This window comes from Aphanomyces invadans (assembly GCF_000520115.1).
Source record: "Aphanomyces invadans strain NJM9701 unplaced genomic scaffold supercont1.3, whole genome shotgun sequence".
Taxonomy (NCBI): domain Eukaryota; phylum Oomycota; class Saprolegniomycetes; order Saprolegniales; family Verrucalvaceae; genus Aphanomyces; species Aphanomyces invadans.
Window position 1 is genome coordinate 1,130,602 of NW_008580148.1, and position 1,090 is coordinate 1,131,691.

Consider the following 1,090-nt stretch of genomic DNA (forward strand, 5'->3'; position numbering starts at 1 on the left):
GGAATTGTCCATTGAAATATATGGCAGCAACGAGTATAAGCTTCCTCACATGAAGAAGGACGCTCTCATTGCAGACTTTGCATCGTATAATGTCGAGTTTGACGCCTCGTCCTACGAGAGCGCTTTGGCTCATGCCAGTAATACTGAAAACTATCTGCCCTGGTATACTAGGTTGAATTTCTTTTCGTCGGATAACATAGCCACCGTCAATTCCACGGCCTTGTGGACATATGGACTGGCAAAGTTGAAGTTGAATCGGTCGTGTTGGTTAGGGAGTTGTACGGAGTCCGGAGAGGATATTATTATACTTTAGGAAATTCAAAAGCACAAAATACATTAAGCTTTGTAGTTTGAGTTACTTTACCACGTAATGGTGCGAAAATGACCTTGAGAATTTTGTTCGCGATGGTAAGCTAAAAATGTGTCCGATCGCGCCGCTGGTAAGGACAAAGCGCTTTCACGTCATTTTTTGCGAATTAGCTGATTGTAGTTGAGAAGAAACGTTCGTACTGGCTTGTCATTTTGATTTATTTCTTTAACTATCCGTCGAAGCTCTTTTCGAGTTTTGCCAAATGCCAAATTCGTCGGTGATGTATTTGCCCGAGGCATGACTTAGAAGTTGACTTTGGCACGGACAAGGCCATGATGTCGTATAATTCGAATCAGTCCTTCCCTGGTCTTGGAGGCAGTTTGGTTCAGTAAAGCTTCCATACGTACGGGGTCGTGCTTCACATCGGATCCGTTGAAGATACGGCTACATCACTTGAATTCCTTCGCGTAGAAACTGCGCTTCTTCGATTGTAGTTTCAATCCACGCATGGCACAAACCTTCAATAATTCAGCCAAGGTCGAATGCAGGCCATCCGATGCCTGGCGATAATCCAGCAGTTTGTCGAGCCAGACCAACAGACACTTGTACAGCTGTCCAACAAGCATGGATTGGCCTGTGGATTGGCAGTACGCTCCCCACCTTGCATCACGCGGTTGGACGTGTAGATGCCCGGGTTCGTCAGGAACGAAACATTTCTTGACAGTTCTTATGCAGGGAGAATTGCCAGTAGCCCTTGAAGAGGTATAAGATAAAGAAATA

At 45.1% G+C, this 1,090-nt stretch overlaps 1 protein-coding gene across 1 annotated transcript; it reads right to left on the reverse strand.

Moving 5' to 3' along the window:
* Positions 1-754: 754 nt before the first annotated feature.
* Positions 755-936, reverse strand: H310_02044 (hypothetical protein; the record flags this gene model as incomplete). Its single annotated transcript, XM_008865428.1, has 2 exons — positions 755-784; positions 829-936. The coding sequence occupies 2 exons, from the start codon at positions 934-936 to the stop codon at positions 755-757; spliced, it is 138 nt and encodes a 45-aa protein (XP_008863650.1).
* Between the last annotated feature and the right edge of the window lie 154 nt (positions 937-1,090).